The sequence below is a fragment of the Sprattus sprattus genome (assembly GCF_963457725.1).
Source record: "Sprattus sprattus genome assembly, chromosome: 21".
NCBI lineage: Eukaryota > Metazoa > Chordata > Actinopteri > Clupeiformes > Clupeidae > Sprattus > Sprattus sprattus.
The window spans coordinates 12756356-12773190 of NC_137919.1; the positions used below are offsets into that span (position 1 = coordinate 12756356).

The window sequence follows — 16835 nt, forward strand, 5'->3', positions numbered from 1 at the left end:
CCTAAAGATTTTATGTCGGAACGGGGACCTCAGTTCATTTCACAGTTCTGGAGGCTTTCTGTTCCCTCCTCGGCGCCACGGTCAGTCTCTCCACAGGATACCATCCACAGTCAAAAGGCCAGGCGGAGCGGCTGATCTCGAGAACTGCGGCTGAATTCGAGAACTGCCTAGGGTGCCTTGTTTCCCAGAATCCGGCCACCTGGAGCAAACATCTCATTTGGGTAGAATTTTCACACCCTACCCAGTTCATCTACCAGCTTTTCTCCTTTTCAGTGTGTCTATGGCTACCATCCACCACTATTCCCCGCCCTAGAGATGGAGGTCAGCATCCCCTCTGCCCAGAAGTTCATCCGCCAATGCCGCTGGACTGGTGACTGTGAGGTGCTCCTAGGAAGCTCAGCCTGGGGGAAGAATATGGCGACCCCGCGCCCCCTTACCAACCTGGCAAATGGTAGTTTTCAGGCACGTGATTACAATAGTTAGCTGGCGGGCAAATAGTACAGCGAAACCGCGAAAATGGCAACAAACAGTGGACAAATTCGAGCAGTGTCGCCTCCTCAACTACGATCACCATCAACCACAGACCATACCACCATAGCCAGACAGAGATATTTAGAACAATACTTAATTTTAGGAACTTGCCTGAGCTCCAGTGTGGAGATATTTACCTCTATCTAATAGAAAATCCATCGCCCTACACATCTCAAAAAATGAAAGCCTACAAAAGCAAAGATAGTTATTTAATTTTCAGAAGTGAATGGGTTCACAATGATATCATCTTGAAGGTGAAAACAAAACACATCTTCATAATCAGAGCAAAGATGAGTGCCTTTAATAGCTAGCTACCCGCTAGCGAGCTACCTGCTGTTAGCTAGCAGCCTTTAGCCTACCCAACGGTTTAAACAAGTGAGTACACCTGGTCTGGCGAATGACAACTTAGATTATCTTCCCATATATTTTCTACTGGCATTGTAGTACCTGGACGGTTTCTGTATAAACTCCAGTGAAATACAGCTGTGGAATGTTTTTTTTACCCGCCAGCTGGTCATTCTGATGTCACCTGAAAACTATCAATATAGTTTGGCTGTCCACCCGTGACATCCCCCTATGTGTTGAGGCACGCAAGTTGACTCCCCGGTTTATTGGTCCTTTTCCCATCTCCAACATCATTAACCCCACTGCCGTACGAATCAGGCTCCCCAGAGCAATGATGGTGCACCCCACTTTCCATGTGTCCCGTATCAAGCCTGTGAAGGAGAGCTCACCTCACGCCCTGCCCTTGTGAGTGTTCCCTGCCTTGTTGATTGCCTGCATTTGTTTCCACCTGACCCTCATCGTCTTGTGTTTATAGTCTGTGTGTCCCTGTTGTTTATTGATTACCTATTGTTGCCGACCTCTGCCTGTCCATCTGATTTCGCCTTTGTTTCTTCACTTCTGGATTATCAGCCTGATCTCTGAACGCCTGCCCCTGTAGAGAACCTCGACCCAATCCCACACCGAACCCTGTCGTTGCCTGCCCCCTTTTTTATTTGCTTGCTTGTTTCTGGACTGCCTTTCTGTGTACCAAACTCTGATTGTAAAATGTTTTGGATTATTCTCTACCATTTTATATGAGTCTGCTCTTAAGTCCTGTACAAAGCAAAGCCCTTTGCAATACATGCATAACCCAAGCAATCTTTCTCCTTCAATTGGAAGTGGAGGTCTATCAACAATCTTTCAATCTTTTGCCAAGCTGACTCTGTGATGATGAAGAAGTCCCCTTTAATACATTGCCTCTTATCTTTTGAAGACAGAACTGCATGATAGTTCCTCGAGTGTGCTGGTTATTGAACATGTTGAGGACATTATCAAATCCAACTTAGCGATTTGGATAGGAAAGAACCTAATGAGATAGAAGAGCAAAACAAAAATATAGTTAGTTAGGAGATGGTAAAATATCAGAACTGCACATTTGAAAATACACGTGTTCAAATCCCTCATATGTGATCCCTGTGATTGATCTGCAGTTTAGGATAAAGCCCTTCTAGTTCAGTATGCAAAATATAATCTTTAGGTTGGACGTTAGCAGACCTTCTCTGATGTGTTATAACTCTGATGTAGCTCAACAGCTTAATTAGTCTCACATAAGTACCAAGGACCGTGAGATCTGTTGAATGATTGTGAATGATAAAACCGTTTCCTATAGAAAAAAGGGTACCACTTTACAATAAGACTCCATTATAAATGGTTTATAAATGGTTTATAAACAGGTTATTAACTAGGTTGTAAACCCTTTGTAAGTCATTAATAAGCCCTTAAAAATGAGTTATAAACACAGTTTTTATATGTCGATGCGGGCTCACTATTTGGGAAGATCCCCATCTTGGCAACCCACTGTCTATCCTATAACTTGCTCTACTCGCCCAATTGCACACTCCCTGCCATTCTTGTATCTGTTACTAGAGACCCCAGGAGGGGGGGGGGGTCTCACAACGTACAATAAGGCTCCGTTTTGCCAGTTATAAATGTTAGTAACTGATTAATAGAGGGTGATTTGTTGTGTGATGAGTAGTAAGCAGTAGCTTGATCTTGGATGGATGGATAATTTATTTATCCAGCCGGAGAAATTTTAGGACATCCAGTAGCATCCAGACACAACATCCACAAATCACATACACATAGGGAGAACACGTTCAAAAGGAGTGGGAACGGAACTGAAACACAAGAAGCCCCCCCACTCAAGCTCCCTATATGCCGTGGGCGCGCTGGTCTGTGACCTTCTGACCTATGGCATCACGTCACTAGCTAACAAAAAATGCACGACTCTTTCAGGTCCGGCCATGCAAATATCAGTACCACAGTACTGATGACATAATGCCGCTGTTTTATCATAACCTAACATAGAAAACGTAAAAAAACTGTTGTATTGTGTGACAGAGAGGTAAGCCAATGAGAAAATGTATTCTATTTGTGTTTGAATGGTACACGAGATGGGATTGGTTGAATTTTATGTCAGTCTCGCATGACATAACTTGGCACCCGTACTTTCAAAATGGCGTCTTTACTGAAACGAGCAAGGATGTTGTGTCCGGATGCTACTGGATGCCCTAAAATTTCCCTCTGGATTAATAAAGTATCTATCCATCCAAGATCAAGTTACTGCCTACTTCTCATTACACAACAAATCACCCTCTATTAATCAGTTACTAACATTTATGACTGGCAAAACGGAGCCTTATTTTAAAGTGTGAAACACATCATCATCTAGTTATCAGTTACAAACATTAACTGTAAAGTTTTTATTTGGGGGGGGGGGGGGGGGGGGGCACGTTGTGAGACCCCCCCGTCCTGGGGTTTAATCTCTAGTAACAGATACAAGAATGGCAGGGAGTGTGCAATTGGGCTAGTAGAGCAAACTATAGCATAAACAGTGGGTTGCCAAGATGGGGATCTTCCAAAATAGTGAGCCTGCATCGATGTATAAAAACTGTGTTTATAACTCATGTATAAGGGCTTATTAATGACTTACAATGGGTTTACAACCTAATTAATAACCTATTTATAAACCATTTATACACCATTTATAATGGAGTCTTATTGTAAAGTGGTACCGAAAAAAGCTACAGTCCAGTTATAAAGTCATAGAAAAGTCAACCTCCTGACTAAAGTACATGAATATGCCATTAAAGAAAGACCAAAAAAATATGAAGTCAAATAAATATTTATTAGGGAGTATGCATTGTTAGCAAAGTCACATTAACCAGGATTTTTAATCCAGATGAAAGTGACATGGATTCAGAGAGTTTATTCTTCAGCCTCTTTGCCCTTTAAAAGAGAACAAATAAAATGAATAAACTAGATGTCAAATTAAAATCAATGACACTTACATTCTCAAAGTTTATTTGTGATATAATAATATTTCTTTAATTTCATAAAACATTATCTCACCTTTCCGCCATCGCGGCTCTTGGCCCTGAGCTTGTTGACTTGAGACTCAGCAATGTCAGCACGCTCCTCTGCCTCCTCCAGCTCATGCTGCACCTTCCTGCACTTGGACAGGTGAGTATTGGCCTGTTCCTCCTGTTGTAAATGAAATTGAGTGCAATTTAAACGGAACAATTAATAAAGAGTCAACGTGAAGTAGCAAATATTTTCCTGTTTAGCAAAGGCAGAAAAATACTCACAGCTTCCTCAGCTTGCCTCTTGTAGGCTTTGACCTTCAGCTGCAGCTTGTCAACCAGATCCTGCAGTCTGTTGACGTTCTTCTTGTCCTCCTCAGTCTAAAGAGAAAAAGTTTGTCCAGGAATGTCCTCCCCTCTTACATTTTGCATGCAGTTCTATAGAAAGAGGAGAGCGTTCTTACCTGGTAGGTGAGCTCCTTCACCCTCCTCTCGTATTTGCGGACTCCCTTGACAGCATCAACACCTCGTCTCTGTTCAGCCTCAACCTCACCTTCCAGTTCACGAACCTTAAAAAAAATATTCCCATTTTAGACACTGACCTCTGTTTTGTTATGATAAGTTAAACATATTCATCCAGTCATATTTTGTTACCTACCCTGGACTCCAGTTTCTGGAGCTGTTTCTTGCCACCCTTCATGGCCAGATTCTCTGCCTCATCCAGGCGGTGCTGCAGATCCTTGACCGTGATTTCCAGGTTCTTCTTCATCCTCTCCAGATGAGAACTGGTGTCCTGTTCCTTTTTCAGCTCCTCTGCCATCATGGCAGCCTATATGATGGAAAAGTGTATTTTTAAATAATAGAAAAAACAGAACTTTTAAATATAATGCTCCGTTTCAGAAAAAAAAACATACATCAGTGATGGCTTTCTTGGCCTTGTCCTCAGCATTTCTTGCCTCCTGGACAATGTCATCAACTTCACCTTGGACCTGAAGGAAGTCAGTCTCAAGCTTCTTCTTGGTGTTCAGCAGACTGGTGTTCTAGTGTAGAAAAAAAAACAACAACAGTTATATTTTGAATGCTGAAACTGTTTGTTTTAGGTATCGGTTTAAACAAACTTTTTGTATTCTCTACCTGGGAGTGGAGGAGGCCAACACGCTCACTGGCATCAACCAGCTCCTGCTCAGCCACTTTGCGGCCTCTCTCTGTCTGCTCCAGGGCAGCTCTAAGCTCCTCAATCTCAGCCACCATAAGGCCGTTCCTGCGCTCCACCATGGCAACCTGCTCCTTCATGTCTTCCTGTCCTCTGACGGCATCATCAAGGTGCAGTTGAGCATCCTGGTTGACAGAAAAATGTATGGTGTTTGCTATACTTCATTGGTGTAAGCACTGTAATATCAAAACACTTAATATTTATACTACTGACCTTGAGCTGACCCTGGACGGTCCTCAGATTTTTCTGGGCCTCAGCAGCCTGGCGGTTGGCGTGGCTCAGCTGAACCTCCATCTCATTAAGGTCTCCCTCCATCTTCTTCTTGATTCTCATGGCATCATTCCTGCTCCTGACCTCAGAGTCCAGGGTGCTCTGCATGGAGTCAATCACCCTCTGGCTATTCCTCTTAATCTGCTCCATCTCCTCATCCTTCTCTGCAAGCTTGCGGTCAACCTCACCCTTGACCTGGTTCAACTCAAGCTGGACACGGAGAATCTTGGACTCCTCATGCTCAAGAGTTCCCTATTTTATAATAGAGTGTAAAACATAGGACAATTGCTTAATTTATTAAGATGTCCTATTGAATCTATCCACTCCATTCTGTTAGATTTTGTATTTGTACCTCAGCCTCTTCCAGGGCAGTCTGGATCTCAGCCTTTTCAGACTCAACAGTCTTCTTGGCCTTCTCCAGCTCATGAATGCTCTTTCCAGTCTCACCAAGCTGCTCCGTCAGATCAGAGATCTCCTCTGCAACAAGACATTTAAAAACCCTTAACACAAAGTCAGCATCTACCAATGTGCTATTGATTTTTTTGCATACCAGGATAAAACATTTTGATTTAAGCTTCTCTAAACAAGCTTTGATTTGTAAGTATTTTACGGCCATCTGGACTTACGTTGGAGATTCTTGTTCTCCCTCTTAAGAGTCTCCAGGTGGTCAAGAGCCTCCTCATAGGAGTTCTTCATCTTGAACATCTCAGTGCTGAGAGAGCGAGCCTCTTTCTGGGCACCCTCCAGCTCTGCCTGACTTTCCTCATATTTCTGCTTCCATTCTGCCAAGACCTTTGAAAAACAGTTTGTGCCTTGGGTTAATTTGAAATATCTGCAACCAAAGGTAGCTACACTGCTACCAAAAATCCGTATGCTCAAATGATGTTATATGAAGGCTAGTTTGTCCTACAACATCACACAAATTCCAGATAGATGTACAACCTTGTCAAAGTTTCTCTGCTTCTTGTCAAGGTTGGCAGCAAGACCATTGGCTCTCTCCACATCAACCATGAGGTCCTCAACCTCACCCTGGAGTCTCTGCTTGGTTTTATCCAGAGAAGCACACTTGGAGTTGATGGCCTCAATTTGTTCCTCAGCCTCCTGTAGACGCTGGGCAAGCTTTTTCCTGATAATGCAACCAATTTAAGTTAGAGGATGTGGACAGGTTTTAGGAGACAACATAACAAACAACATACACATTCTATGTGTTTCTTTCCCTGTTTGGTACATACTTGGACTCCTCAAGCTCTTCAGTGCGCTGGATGGCATCAGTCTCGTACTTGGTCCTCCACTGTGCAACCTCGCTGTTGGCCTTGGACATGCCACGCTGCAGCTCAGCCTTTGCCTCCTGCTCCTCCTCAAACTGCTCCCTCAGAAGGTCGCAGTCGTGGCGTGCAGACTGAACAGCGTGGGCCAGGGCATTCTTGGCCTGTTTGTGAACAATGAATGGTGTCATTTGGGGCTTTACAGAATGTGGGCTATGTACTCCAATTTTTTCATGTCATTCACGGATATTAGTACCTTGACTTCCTCCTCATTGAGCCTCTTCAGCTCCTCAATTTGCTGAGTGAAAGCCTGTTTGCTTCTACTCAGTTGAGACACAAGAGCATCTTTCTCCTCAACCTGGCGGCCGAGTTCACCATTTTCAGTTGTAAGTCTGGCTCTCTGAGCACTGAGGTCGTTGACCTGGCGCGCACCCTCATCACTCTTGGCCTTGATTTCACTGAGTTGGTCCTCAAGGGTACGGCACATCTTCTCAAGATTTCCCTGTTTGAGAAGGTAAAATTAACAAGTAAAACAAAAGTCAGAAATGTTTATGGCAATTATTTAAAAAATTCTAGGATAACATTAAATACAAAACGTACAAGAATATGTAAGTTTTGTATCACTGTTTTCAGTATGATAATGTTTGTAGTCAGAGTCAGCTAGAGCATTAAGGTTTACATGACACAAACCTTAGCTTTAGCAACTCCCTCCATATTGCTGGAAAGATCATCAATTTCCATCTTGTATTCACTCTTCTCCTTCTCAAGCTTCTGCTTGACACGCTGGAGGTTGTCGATCTGCTCTCCCAGCTCGGCCACGCTATCAGCCTGCTTCTTACGGAGAGCTGAAGCAGTGGCTTCATGCTGCAGAGTGGACTCTTCAAGGTCACGACGCAGCTTCTGGAACTCAGCCTCACGCTTCTTGTTCATCTCAATTTGAGCAGCAGTGGCACCACCAGCCTCCTCAAGCCTCTCACTGATCTCCTCAAGTTCCCTGGCGAGATCAGCTCTCTGCTTCTCAACCTTAGCACGAGCTGCACGCTCAGCCTCAATCTCTTCTTCCAATTCTTCAATGCGGGCCTATTGGTTGTTGAAAAGAGAACAATGATACTAAGAAAGAACCGGCAGATGACAGTTAACACTATTCGTAACTGAAGATGTGAAACAAACCTGAAGCTCCTTGATCTTTTTCTGGAGCTGAGCACCCAATGATTGTTCATCCTCAATCTTGCTAAGGAGCTGGCTCGTTTCAAAGTCCTTCCTGTATAATTGTAAATTAAATAGTTGTAAACGGCTGCTTATACCAAAAAAGGACTAAAAAAGGAGTACATGTTTGCATGAATTATTAGTTGCTAATAGAATTCTACATTACTTCTTCAGCTTCTCATCAGACTGCTGCTTGTCATTCTCCAGATCCATGACATTCTCCTGGGACAGTTTCAGGTCACCCTCAAGCTTTCTCTTGGCTCTCTCAAGGTCCATGCGGAGCTTCTTTTCTTGCTCCAGGGAACCCTCAAGCTGCAGATACAAAGCAAAAAAGTAATTAAGTAGAACAATGATATATATGTGCATTTCTTTACACAGACAGGCCCTTAACTCACATCATCCACTTGCTGTTCGAGCTTAGACTTGGCCTTGGTCAGAGTGTTGACTTTGTCTTCCTCTGCCTGGAGATCATCAAGAGTCTGCTGATGAGCCTCTTGGAGGGCTTTCTTCTCTTTTGTCAGCTTAGCAATGGCCTCATCCTGAGAGGCCATCTCCTCTGTCAGGTTCTTGACCTACACATAGAATATTTCATATCAATATCCAGTATACCTCACAAAGTCTTCTTGAAAATAAAACATAATTCTTTTTTTTTTTAAGAATATAAACCTTGTTCTCAGTGGCATGTTTCTCCTTCTCCACTTTGGCCAAGGTCAGCTCCAGATCATCAATGTCCTTCTTGAGCTCAGAGCACTCATCTTCCAGTTTCCTCTTCTTGGCAGTCAGCTCAGCATTGATTTCCTCTTCATCCTCCAGTCTCTCGGTTGTCTCCTTGAGTTTGGCCTCAAGCTGGATCTTATTTTTGATCAGACCTTCACACCTCTCCTCAGCATCGTTGATAGTCTCATTGCTCTACAGTAAATACAAGATAAAAGGATGAAATCTGATTTGTTTTGAAAACATAATTCTCTGACAGTGATTTGAATATTGCAATGATGTGAAGAATTGTAACCAGTTGTACAGTTATAGACTTACAGATGCCATTTGCAGATGTAGGTCATTCCTCTCTTGCACAATAGACACCATCTTCTCCTCAAGTTCCTTCTTCTTGGCATCAACCTTTGCAAACATGTCTTTCAGTTTTGCATGTTCCTCCTTCAGGGAAACCAGCTCCTTCTCAGTTTCAGCACTCTGAAGCAGAGGCTTGATCTTGTAGTACACCTTCATCCATGGCCAGTGCTTCACATTAATGAATGAGCGGATATTCATCTGGATAGTGAAGATTGCATCTCTGCAAAAGAGATTTGTTGATTAAACCGTGTTGAAGCTAACTAAATAGATCAGAGGGATTATGTCAAACATTGACAGTGATTAGTCCAGTCTTTTATATACATCTGTGTTGATGGAAATGATATCTCTGCTGTACGTTTGTACTTTAATGTATAAAAGATTGGCAATTCATTCAACACAACCTATTGTGTTACAATTAAAAAACCTGCAATGCTATGTTTTATGGCAGATCATTTTGTTGAGTGTGATTCCACCAAATACATCACACATTACCTCCTTTCCATCATCTTGACAAACTCCCTCCTCATCAGGTATGCACGGCACAGAGCCTGAGTCATTGTGACCAGGATAAGCAGTTTCTCATCTCTCATCTCCTCAAGGACACCAAGTAGACCAGCTTTGAAGAACACCTACAGAACAAAAGAAGAACAAAAAATGATGAGGTGTGTGACTGAAGGCAGAAATGGACACACTGCATGTAATTCAATATTTATCCATAATAAAAGATATAAGATAGAAACATTCTCCACCTTAGTGTGTCCAAACTTGTACTCATCGTGATTAACATCGATGGATCCCAAGAGCTTTTCAGCAGCCTTCTTGTTATCAATGAACTGACCCTCAGGAATAACACTGGCATTCAGTACTTTGTATCTGTTGTCAGTAATAAGAAAAACATTATTTTACCCACATAATACATATATGAAGTGTGTATTATAAGTTATTGTTGTATGTTTACCTCTGCTTGAAGTCAGCATACATGATTCTGCTTGGGAAACCCTTTCTACAGATTCTGATACCCTCCAGTACACCATTACACCTGAGCTGGTGGATGACCAGGAAGTTCTGCATATAGCCTGTGAATATACAGAGACGTAACATTTTCAAGCAAATACAAGGTGATGAATAATGGAAATGTCTTAATTTACTAAAAGCCCTTTACCTGGTTTCTTAATTTCATTTGGAATCAGACAACGCACAAAGTGAGGATGGGTGGCCCTCAGGTTGGTCATCAGTTTACCCAAGTTCTCCTGTTGTGGCAATAATGTATACAATTTTAATCATACAGTTTATTGTGATGGGATGATTATTGATTGATTGATCATTTTCTTCTTGATATTTAAACACATACCCTGAACTGTGAGGACACAGTCTGCATGGAGCCACCCTTCTTCTTACCACCCTTCTTAGCACCACCAGTTTCTGTTGACATATAAAAATAATGAATCGGATAGTTGAGTTATATACATAGAATCTAATATAATAACTATTTGTGTATTAGCTTTTTGACTTGAACAGGTTATTACCCTCAACAACAGGTGGGTACAGGACAGGCAAAAGTTTGACTGATGACTTCTGGTACAGCTGCACGACAGTGTCGTTCAGTGGATCCTTGTTCTTTTCCAACCATCCAGTAATATTGTAGTCCACGATGCCGGCATAGTGGGCCATGGCAAAGTGAGCCTCCTGCTTGCCTTTGGCAGGCTTGGGCTTCGTAAAGGCTGCTGTCTTTCCAAGATGCTGGGCATACAGCTTTTCCTTGAAAGTGGTGTCAGAGGCCTTGGGGACAATGCACTCCTCTTCAAGGATGGCAAAGATACCCATGGGCTGTTGAAAATTAAGATTGCTTAGTTATAAAAGTGGACATCATGAAACTACACAAATCTAACACTGTGCTATGTGGATTGATTGAAACTGACCCTTTCAATCAACTCAATGCAGGCAGCCAGGTCCATGCCAAAGTCAATGAACGCCCAAACAATGCCCTCTTTCTTGTACTCCTCTTGCTCCAGGACAAACATGGTGTGGTTGAAGAACTGTTGCAGTTTTTCATTGGTGAAGTTGATACACAGCTGCTCCATGCTGTTGTACTGTGTTGGATACATATTCAAACATTCTTTAAAAGTGGCACTCTTAAGTGACTAGAAATAAATGATGTTAGTGTCGAATCTTATAATTTTGTCCTCACATCGAAAATCTCAAATCCAGCAATGTCCAGCACACCAATGTAGAACTGACTTGACTTCTTGGTGTCCAGCATCTCATTGATACGAATGACCATCCACAAGAACATCCTCTCATAGATAGACTTGCACAAGGCTGACACTGCGTTGTTGACCTAAAACAATATGTAAGAATAACTACTTACTTACTATGATGAGAAAAGGCAGGGTTTCCACTGTCATAGAAATCCCTGAAAAGTCATGGAGTTTCAAAATCCCATTTTCCAGGGCTAGGAAAGTCATGAAATTCAGTTAAGTCACTGAAAGTTCTGGAAAAGTCAAGAAATATTTATTTTGTTGAATGTACAGTAGGTCTAATGAAATTAATTATGTTATTGTACTCTTAGATGGATAATGGTTTTGCTGTGCCTGATGCAGTCTCTACTCGAATTGAGCCTGTCTAATAGAAAAGTAATGGAAAACTTTCCTTTCAGATTGTAGGCCCAATCTGTGCTGTAAAGTATATCATTCTGTTTATTTATTAGATTGTGAAGATTCATGGAGATTTCATTAAAGGTCCTTGAAAAGTTTTGAAATGTTGTCAATGATAACGGGTGTGAACCCTGAGTAAGAAAATACAAGCAGTAAAATTCTTGTCAAACAATGTCAAAATCTCTGTGGTCTTAAGTCAACCTTGTATGTTAGATACCTGTGGCACAGTCTGAGCCTTGGTGACATACTCAGTTCCGACTTTCACCCTTGGGGAGCACAGAGCCTTCAGCATATCAGCAGAGTTCAGGCCCAGGAGGTAAGCGACTTTGTCAGCATCTTAAAACAAAGCGTTTAAGTGAGTTATTTACGTATATCAATTTTTTTTACTCAGGAAAGTCATTATTAACCTAAATTGAGAGGCCACTAAAACACATCTAATGAATGACATAGTAGATATATTTTTTGAAGGCTCCTGTTGTAGGTAATAAATATAATATATGAATAACTATAATCAGAGGAAAAATACAACTTGAAGTTAATATGCATGCTGATCTATCTTTTAATGAAATTACTTCAATAAATAAGACTACATAGTAGTTATCACTAGAACTGACCCAAGTGCAGTAGAGTTTTAAAACCTACCCTCAGTGCCATCAGGCTCAGCCTGCTCCTCACGCTGCTTCTGCTTGAATTTCATATTGCCATGATGGAGCACAGCACCAGTCAGTTTGTAAATGGTGACTTTCTCCTCTGCAGTGAAACCCAGGATGTCAATGGCATCCTGCAATTACATGAAGTTTAAGCGCATCATTATTTTTAATCATTAGTTTTTTTAAGAATGTCATTCTCATTGTATTCATTGTCCAGAACAAAAACTCGGAATGGATATCTCACATCTGTGGCGTCCAACTCTTCTTTGTCATTAATGCTGGCCACAGCGATCTGACCCTGACTGCACATGGGGAAGTCATAGGGGTTGTTTGTGATGAGGGTCATTTCTATAGAGGGAGAAAACAATATTGTGTTGTTGCAAATGAATAATTACATGTAATGTTTTTTGATTGTTGGTTGAAAATAATAACCCTACCAATAAGCTCAGGCTTGTGGTTGGTCATCATCTGGAAGAAGATGTGGTAGCCTCTCTCATCAGGAAGCTGGAATGTCACTCTAGACTTTTCCAGCAGGTCTATTTAGGTGGGGAGGAATATATTTTAACTTTAAATTAAGCAGCAATAATGTAAAATGTAGATATACACAGGATAATTATACTTACAAGTCTCAATATCAGCTTTGGCCAGTTTTCCAGTTGCGTTAAAGTGAATTCTGATGAATTTTCCCTGTTTTAGACAAAATAATATCCTAAGTCATTGTATCTTATTAATAACCACAGAACTGAAGCCAGAGTTTAAATGAGAAATTAACTTACAAAACGGGAAGAGTTGTCATTCCTCACAGTCTTGGCATTACCATAAGCCTCCAACAGTGGGTTAGCAGCAATAATCTGGTCTTCAAGAGAGCCCTGCAAGCGGTTGAAACATTCAAGGAATATGTTGTTATGAAGGGAATGTTGGTGTTGCTTTATGATAATTAGCACATAAATGTGTAAGGGCTCTGACCTGCATCTTTCCAGGCACTGGCTCCTTTTTCTTTTCTCCACCACTGACTGCAATTGTTGCAAAGTACTGAATGACACGTTTGGTGTTCACAGTCTTGCCAGCACCAGATTCTCCGCTAGATTAAACATAAGATATTGACATTTTTCAGATAAGAATTTTGTGTGCCACAGGGTAACATAGAAGATAATGCAAAGTGTTAAGGCCTGCATTGACACTTACGTGATCAGAACAGACTGGTTCTCCCTGTCTGTGGAACAAATGCAATTTTAGATAAATCACCTTTTATAATGAGTTCATGAACAAACTTGTAATTAAATCTTATTATTTGGTGGCTTTTAAATTGAATGCTAACCTTGGAGCATGAACTGAAAAGCATTGTCAGAGACAGAGAAAATGTGGGGTGGGGCCTCCATACGCTTCTTGCCTCTGTAGGCCTCCACCACTTCTTGGTCATACACAGGGAGCCACTTGTAGGGGTTCACGGTGGCACAGAAAAGTCCAGAGTAGGTCTAGAATGAGGAAATAAAGGGGATTGGTTTCACAGCTCTATTATTTTTTGAACAGTTTTTCATCTTTGGGAGGCATAGAGCTTACGTAGATCATCCATGCTGCGTAACGCTCTTTGAGGTTATACAGGACAGAGGCTTCATTGAGGTGGGTCATCATGGCCATGTCCTCAATCTTGTCATACTTGGGAGGATTCATGGGGTGGACATCCTCCTCCTTAACAACTCTTTCCTAAAACAAATGGCCAATATAGAGAGTTACAGTCAAGAACCTTTCTGTGGGGCAGTTGGTGGTATTTTGATAAATAGATTTTGTCCTACAAACATTAAACTAACACCCACAGCAACCTTGAACCCTTTACTTCAAAAATATATTCAGTTTGAAACTAAAATATAAATAATCACTTTGTAAGAAGAATACAACTAATCCCTTGCACAATATCAGTCTCTGAGTGAGGTTTCAGCAATATCAGTCTCTGAGTGAGGTTTCAGCAATATCAGTCTCTGAGTGAGGTTTCAGCCGACATGACTCCATGTTATGATGTGTCAAGAAAACCTGTAGGGGTAGAGGGCCACAAAGACATTCCAGGGCCATTAAATAATGGCCAATGTCTTTGACTGAGCTGTCCCAGGTTGCTTACACCTATCTCATCAATATGCATAGTAGTCTAGACTCTACGTGAAGAAATGTTTCACTTTCTAAATTACTTATTATTAGTATAGAAACCACACACACTTTCTGAATGCTAAATTTACCTATGTGGTGCAAACACCTATGTTTACAAGGTTCAGAGTAATAAAGAAAACTTCCAAAATATTTACAATGTGTTTTTGTACAAAGTCTGAGCACCTCTAAAACTAGATTTAATTTTAGTGTCTTTAGATTTAAAACTTTTTTTTACTACATTCCTTTTACTCTCTTTTTATTATTGCTGAAGTTTTCTAGAATATAATCATAAATGCCACATAAGCCTCATGGTTTTTAGTTAGGTGAAATACTGTATACAAAAAAAATCGGGCAAGGCAGACTACCTTACAGAGTCAAAAAAGACCTTGGTGTTGGAAGTGGTACTGGAAACAGTCAATCATTTTCTTTACTAAGAGCCTTGCTAACATACCTCCTTGGATTCAAGCAGTTCAACAGTGACTTTGCCACCATCTTTACTCTTGATTTTAGCCTTCAGGTACAACTCCTCCTTGTCAGCTACATAACAAGCTGACTTTGCATCAAAGGGGATGGTTTGGGCCTCGAGCCTCTCCTTCTCAGGCTTACGGAGGTAAATGGCAGCCTTGCCAAAGATGGCCATGTCGCCGTCGCCCATGGTTAAGGTTTACTGTTGGAAGAAGAGGCATGAACATGTAATATATAATCAAGATTACAACCACGAACTGTAAGAAACATAATTCATCCTTGCAACATAGCATATCTAAAATAAGTTTTTTTTGTAGTGACTGTGTATGAGGCAGTCAAGAGCAACAGTAAATATTTACAATGTATCTAATGTGGGAAACAGGTAATCATATTAAACCATGGGTATCTTGAATTCAAAATGCACCTTACGGGCGTGGGGTAGTGTAGTAAATAAATACAAGTGTGTTGTATTATTATTTAGCAGATTTAAAATGTTGTCTTTGTCTGTCATCAAGAAGTATGGAGTGCAGCCTTTTTTTTTTAATCCAAAAAAAGAAAAAAGACATAAACAGATGTGAAAGTAGGTGTCAGAAATGTTTAAGCTGAGTGCATTGTCTCTTCTCTTACAGTATTTTTTATATTTGAATTGATATCTTCATAGAACTGCACTGAAGCCTGGTCAAAAGAGATATGACCTTTTCATATGAATTAAATAAGAAACAAAGCCAGATTAGGTGATAACTGTCCAGCCAAAGACTATGTGTACAGCCCAGAGATTTGGATTTAAGGACCGAATGTGGAAAATATGCATACCTATGCAACCCTATTTGCTTGTGAAAGATTGTTTTGACTGAACTGGGTAGGGGAATTCTGAACTATAGGCATATATTTCCTATTTGCTATTATTTGAAAAGGTAGCTGAAGTTGCAGAATTGATAGTCTGTTAAAAAGCAGATCAACTTACTTGTTCTTCCCAGGTCCAGGTGAAATGTGAAGAACTGTCAAATAGTCTAAAATGATGAGAGTAAGAGGTCAGACAATATATCAAATATAAATGCAAATAGTAAAAACTTAACAGATTTCACTGCCAAGCCAATCCAGCTCTCCAATGTTTCAGAGAAGATCAGAGTTTACCAAGCAGTCACAGCATTATAACTTACTTTGCACTGGAACCCCCTTGCCTCTGTCTCTTCTTGGATCCTCCAAGTCCTTTATATTGTGACCATCTGCAAACTAAGCAGGATCCATATAAGGCAGGATGGGGATGGTTTGGTATATTTAAACATTATGACAGGCATGCCTTCACACATCTTATGAAATGACTAGCATCCATTCTTCAATTGCGGGATGTGGTAATGATACCTAATCTTGTCCATTTATGGTATTGACTTATTTAATAATAGTATTAAATATATTCCATTATTAACCTGTTATTTTGATTATATTGGTGCATTGCTTCAAGCATTGAAGCAAACTCTGATATTGTAGCTGTGGATTAGCATCTGTGTAATTTTGTTAAAACAATGCCCCTCTAGTTAAACATGAAATGTTTGTTATGTAATACTTTGTTGTTTTGATTTGGTAATCAAAAACATGATCCATGTCGGTGGGCCTGTTAATACTTTAATTTAATAAAGGTCAAAGTAATGCACTTATACTGTAACTGTTCGTGAACTGTATTCTTTTTATACCACACACATTGTTCAAGGCCTCTTTTGGCAGGGGCAGAGCTACTCAATTCCAAGATATCATTCCAAAGATTAAAGAGAGTGTGATCTATTTGTGGTGTACTGCAGGGCCAGTTGTCCCCTCAAAGGCCAGAATACTTTCCAAGGACACCTTCGTAATTGCATCCCCAAAAAAAAAACCTTTGGAAGCCAGAATTTTTCGCAGACCCCTAGGCAATGCGTCACAGACCCCACTTTGAGAAACTGGTGTACTGTGACGTGTGTGTTTAATTTCTTTCAAATCTTGTATAGTTATCCACACTTTTGGGTTGTCCAAGAGAGTAAGCATAAAGGCTATAG

General features: G+C 40.8%; 1 protein-coding gene across 1 annotated transcript; it reads right to left on the reverse strand.

Annotated features, from left to right (window-relative positions):
- Positions 1-3684: 3684 nt before the first annotated feature.
- LOC308382170 (myosin heavy chain, fast skeletal muscle-like) lies at positions 3685-15818 on the reverse strand. Its single transcript, XM_080859854.1, has 39 exons — positions 15773-15818; positions 14795-15010; positions 13765-13908; positions 13523-13679; positions 13390-13417; positions 13171-13285; positions 12981-13073; positions 12828-12891; positions 12642-12740; positions 12449-12552; positions 12197-12335; positions 11772-11890; positions 11089-11238; positions 10820-10990; positions 10427-10727; positions 10252-10322; positions 10063-10150; positions 9859-9976; positions 9650-9773; positions 9393-9529; positions 8865-9120; positions 8499-8741; positions 8228-8404; positions 7999-8144; positions 7797-7887; positions 7317-7706; positions 6883-7128; positions 6594-6790; positions 6304-6487; positions 5988-6153; positions 5714-5838; positions 5305-5613; positions 5013-5216; positions 4793-4918; positions 4537-4707; positions 4343-4447; positions 4164-4259; positions 3928-4059; positions 3685-3804 (listed from the first exon to the last, which is right to left on the reverse strand). The coding sequence occupies exons 2-39, from the start codon at positions 14996-14998 to the stop codon at positions 3784-3786; spliced, it is 5811 nt and encodes a 1936-aa protein (XP_080715980.1). The 5' UTR covers positions 14999-15010; positions 15773-15818; the 3' UTR covers positions 3685-3783.
- Positions 15819-16835: the final 1017 nt, after the last annotated feature.

Bases quoted from the DNA above. Each gene is read 5' to 3' on its own strand.
- LOC308382170 (XM_080859854.1), bottom strand. From the start codon at position 14,998: ATGGGCGACGGCGACATGGCCATCTTTGGCAAGGCTGCCATTTACCTC. The intron at 10,323-10,426 runs GTAATAACCTGT...ATATGTCAACAG, and splicing joins GTACCCACCTGTTGTTGAGG to AAACTGGTGGTGCTAAGAAG. The intron at 4,919-5,012 runs GTAGAGAATACA...TTTCTACACTAG, and splicing joins TTGGCCTCCTCCACTCCCAG to AACACCAGTCTGCTGAACAC.